Consider the following 4,176-nt stretch of genomic DNA (forward strand, 5'->3'; position numbering starts at 1 on the left):
GGTTTAAACTTTATAACGGAGTCTCTGGGACTCCAGAATTTCCGATGATGAGTTTAAACCAAGGCAAGGCTGAGGTAAAAGAAATCGTGACAAAGACAACACGAGGATTCCAACAATTGAACAAGAACAAAATTGTTCTCGCAGACTTGAAATGGCTTGGCGCTCTGATAGCCGCTATGACGTCACTGTCGTTTGCTGTGCTGTTGACAGAAGGAATCGTCAAAAAATGGCGTGAAGAAAAAGATCATCAAACCGCAGAGTTTTCCTGTATAGCTCAGGACCACACATATGCATCGCATATTTGGCGTGGATCGAATACACAAAATCCGTAGGCAAATATACATGTTTTGATATTTACATTCAAAGAGAAGGAATCGTCAAAAAATGGCGTGAAGAAAAAGATCATCGAACCACAGAGTTTTCCTGTATAGCTCAGGACCACACATATGCATCGCATATTTGGCGTGGATCGAATACACAAAATCCGTAGGCAAATATACATGTTTTGATATTTACATTCAAAGAGAAGGAATCGTCAAAAAATGACGTGAAGAAAAAGATGTTAAAACCGCAGAGTTTTCCTGCATTGTTGAAGGCAACACATATTCAACACATGTAGGCAAATATACATGTTTTGATATTAACATTCAAAGAGAGCAAATGTTGACTACAATACGTTTGTGTAATTTATTTTGTAAGAGTTTATGATGCACTGCATAGCCACTGGCTTTTGGATTAGAAGGCCGAGGTTCGAAAGCAATGAGTATTACAGATTACAGAAACACATTGGAATGAATGGGACTCGTTTGAAATTGTTTTAGGCCTACCTTAAAAATAGAACACAGTGCGTTCAAATAGACTCGCCTAATGGATAAATTATGTCAGAACCCCATCAGCTTCATTGTGGAATCCCGCAGGGCTCTGTTTTGGGACCACTCCTGTTTTTTCTCTATATTGCACCGATGACGTACATCATCTAGTCATTCTGTATTTACCACCATCTATACGCCTATGACACCCAACTATATTTCGATTTTCGTCAAGGACAAGAACAGGCAGTGAAATTAAATATTGAAAATTGTTGCTTAGCAATTAAGACTTGGATTTTAGAAAATATACTATAAGAAATCTTGTCTCATTCTCTAATTGTGATGCTTCAATACAGAATCACAGAACAAAAACCTGCCAATCTTGCTTTTATCATTTAAGAACAATTGGTAAAATTCGACATCTTCTTGATGAGAGCACTACACAAATTATTGTTCATGCTTTTGTAACCAGCATGTATGACTACTGTAAATCATTGCTTTTAGGTGTGCCGGCCAAAATGATACGTTTGTATAATTTTCAAAACAGACCCACATAACTGACCCGACAAAACAAAATCAATAAAATCTCTATTGGTTGTCAGTTAGTGAAAGGATCGTTTTTAAAACTTGTACTGTTGTTCATAAATGCTTAAATAATTTAGCTCCAGTGTACTTCTTGAATTTATGTCAGAATTATAATCCAACACGGCCACTAAAATTGGCTGAAGACTCTCTCTTAATCGTCCCAAGAACCAAATCCTCCCTTAGTAATAAGTCTGTAAGTCGTTTTCTGTAAGTGGCCCCATCTTGTGGAATGCGCTTTCAGATCGGAATGTCCTGGGTTCGAGCCTCGCTCGGCGCACAGTTGAGTCCTTTGAAAAGCCTATTTACTCATATTCTCTCACCGTATTCAGGTGAAAAATGAGTACTTTGTGGTTAACAGAGTTGTCTCTGTCCAAAAAAAAGCTCCAAAAAAGTCATTGGGAACCAGGATAAGTATATGACTTACTGACTTAAGGCCTTTCGCTTCCTAATCATCCGATCGGAACGCCTCGGTTGACTATCTAATCATCTGTGTCATTTCCTTCCACAGTTCACAGTCTTTTGCTGTGGATGCTACTAAGTTCATAAGGTCTTCCTTTGATTTTAATTCTTTGTTATTTTGACGCCGTTTTAGGTCTCTATTGAGGCCAGTATGAATTGACGTGGGTGGTCTACCTTGATATTTCTTGTGTTCTGATGGAGTGAAAAAAATATTCATGGTTTTATTACATGGCTTTACATGTCTTTATTTCTTCTGTCCTAGGATAAGTATATAGGTTTACCTTTATCTTGATATGGCATCGAACGTTCTGGTTGTTTGGTATTTTGTTCTGTTTGAAGCTGTATTATTATTCATTTTGTTTATCACTTTCTCGCACGTCCTTTCGGCGAATACGATCTTGGATGGAATGTCAAGGCCGAAAGGGTGTGCTTGAAATATATACCTGCCCTCTATCTGGTATTAACTAATGTACGAGTAGTTTTCATCTTTTTATTTTTATTTTTGTTGTGTTGTTGTTGTTGGTTGAAAAAGGGTTTCAATCCTGAAACGTTTTTGGTCCTTTTTGCAACTGTTATATTTATTTCTGTTTATTACTTTTTTATCATTACTATAAAAGTTTCAGGCCTATTTCTATTTTCAAATAGGTTTTTGGTCAGACTCACTACAGCCTTAAGTTAGAGCATTGCATTTTTATAGCGCAATATCCACTAAACCTGCTCAAAGCATTTTACAAAGGGACCCTAGCCAACAGCAACATTCGGCAATATGACAATTTTTCTGACAGAGACAACTCTGTTAACCACCAGGTACTCATTTTGCACCTGAGTACGGTGAGAGAATGTGAGTAACGAGCCTTTTCCAAGCACTCAATTATGCGCAGAGCGAGGCTCAAACCCAGGACCTTCCGATCCGAAAGTAAAGCAAGTGTCATATCACAAGACCACATAACCGCATAGTACGTAATGAATACAATAACATAGAGAGACTTGGATAATTTTAACTCTTTTCTTTGAGCGTTTTCATATAGCGCAATATCCACTAAACGTGCTCAAAGCGCTTTACTAGGGGTCCCTGGACAACAGCAACACTTAACATGTAGGAGAAGCCATGACGCTTGTTTGGCGAAATGACAATATTTTTGACAGAGCTGTTAACAGCCAGGAACTCATTTTACACATGAGTACGGTGAGAGAATATTATGAGGTATGCGCCATTTCCTAGGACTCAACCATGCTCTGAGCAAGACTCAAACCCCGGACTTTCCGATCCGAACGTAAAGCCAGTGTCATACCACAAGACTTACATAACTGCATAGCAATAATAATATACAGTAGTATTATTATATCAAGGGAAAAATAGCATTGAAAGGCTGGGTAATTTTAGCTCTTACCTCACTCAACCCTAACACCGACAACATCCATACGTCACCGCGGTGACGTTAACCCCATGCCTATTTATTACATTTTCCTGAAACAAAGTATAGGCGTAGTTTTAAAGCTTATATTTTTTTTTACGTTTTTGCATGTTAATGGTAGTTGAATAAAACGATCTATGTACATGCTCATTTTTAATACATTTTTTTTCAATTTTGAAAGTAGCAAAAAATCTCTAGCGTTGAGTGAGTTAACATAATCCTTGTTAATCATTGCACACATAACTTCATTTGCAGCCCGAGTCACCATATGTTACAGTTCTCACTCACGGTGAACACCGGTAAGAATTATTAACTCTTAATTCTATCACAAACAAGACTTATTCGATATGTTGGCAAGGAAAAAACGGATATCTAATATCGATCGATATATCGACATTAAATAATAGTCAGAATTTCAAATCTCAGTTTGACAGGGTTTTTTCTATGTTTTATTTATTTATTTATTATTTTTTTTTTTTGCGAGTAGAGATTTGTTGTGCAGCTATGTTGTCTTGTGGTATGACACTCGCTTTCAGATCGGATGTTCTGGGTTCGAACCTCGCTCGGCGCAAAGTTGAGTCCTTTACAAACATTCTCTCACCGTACTCAGGTGTAAAATGACTACCTCGACGTTAACAGCGTTGTCTCTGTCAGAAAAATTGTAATATCGCCTAACAGGCGCCATGCCTCGATCTACGTGATACGTACTGCTGTTGGTCAGGGACCCTTTGTAAAGTGCTTAAGCACTTTAAGTGGATATCGCGCTATCTACAAGTTCAATTAATAATAAAAATAAAAATTTGGGTATTCGAGTTACCGTTCTTTGGCTAAAAAAAAGGTAATCCTTCAGAGCCATTCGGCCCAGGGAGCCGGAGTTTATCCCGGTTTCTATAACGTGAAACGGACAA

General features: G+C 37.9%; 1 protein-coding gene across 3 annotated transcripts in view; it reads left to right on the forward strand.

Annotated features, from left to right (window-relative positions):
- LOC144956296 (uncharacterized) overlaps nt 1-1,181 on the forward strand; it is a 6,744-nt gene extending 5,563 nt beyond the window's left edge. For all 3 annotated transcript variants that reach the window (XM_078886783.1, XM_078886782.1, XM_078886781.1), the window contains one exon: nt 1-1,181. This exon is cut by the window's left edge and continues 1,893 nt beyond it. In XM_078886783.1, the coding sequence (XP_078742909.1) occupies nt 1-332 (332 nt within the window). In that variant the 3' untranslated portion in view covers nt 333-1,181.
- Nucleotides 1,182-4,176: the final 2,995 nt, after the last annotated feature.

Source organism: Berghia stephanieae, chromosome 11 (assembly GCF_034508935.2).
Source record: "Berghia stephanieae isolate SIO BIC M18660-M18661 chromosome 11, UCSD_Bste_1.3, whole genome shotgun sequence".
NCBI lineage: Eukaryota > Metazoa > Mollusca > Gastropoda > Nudibranchia > Aeolidiidae > Berghia > Berghia stephanieae.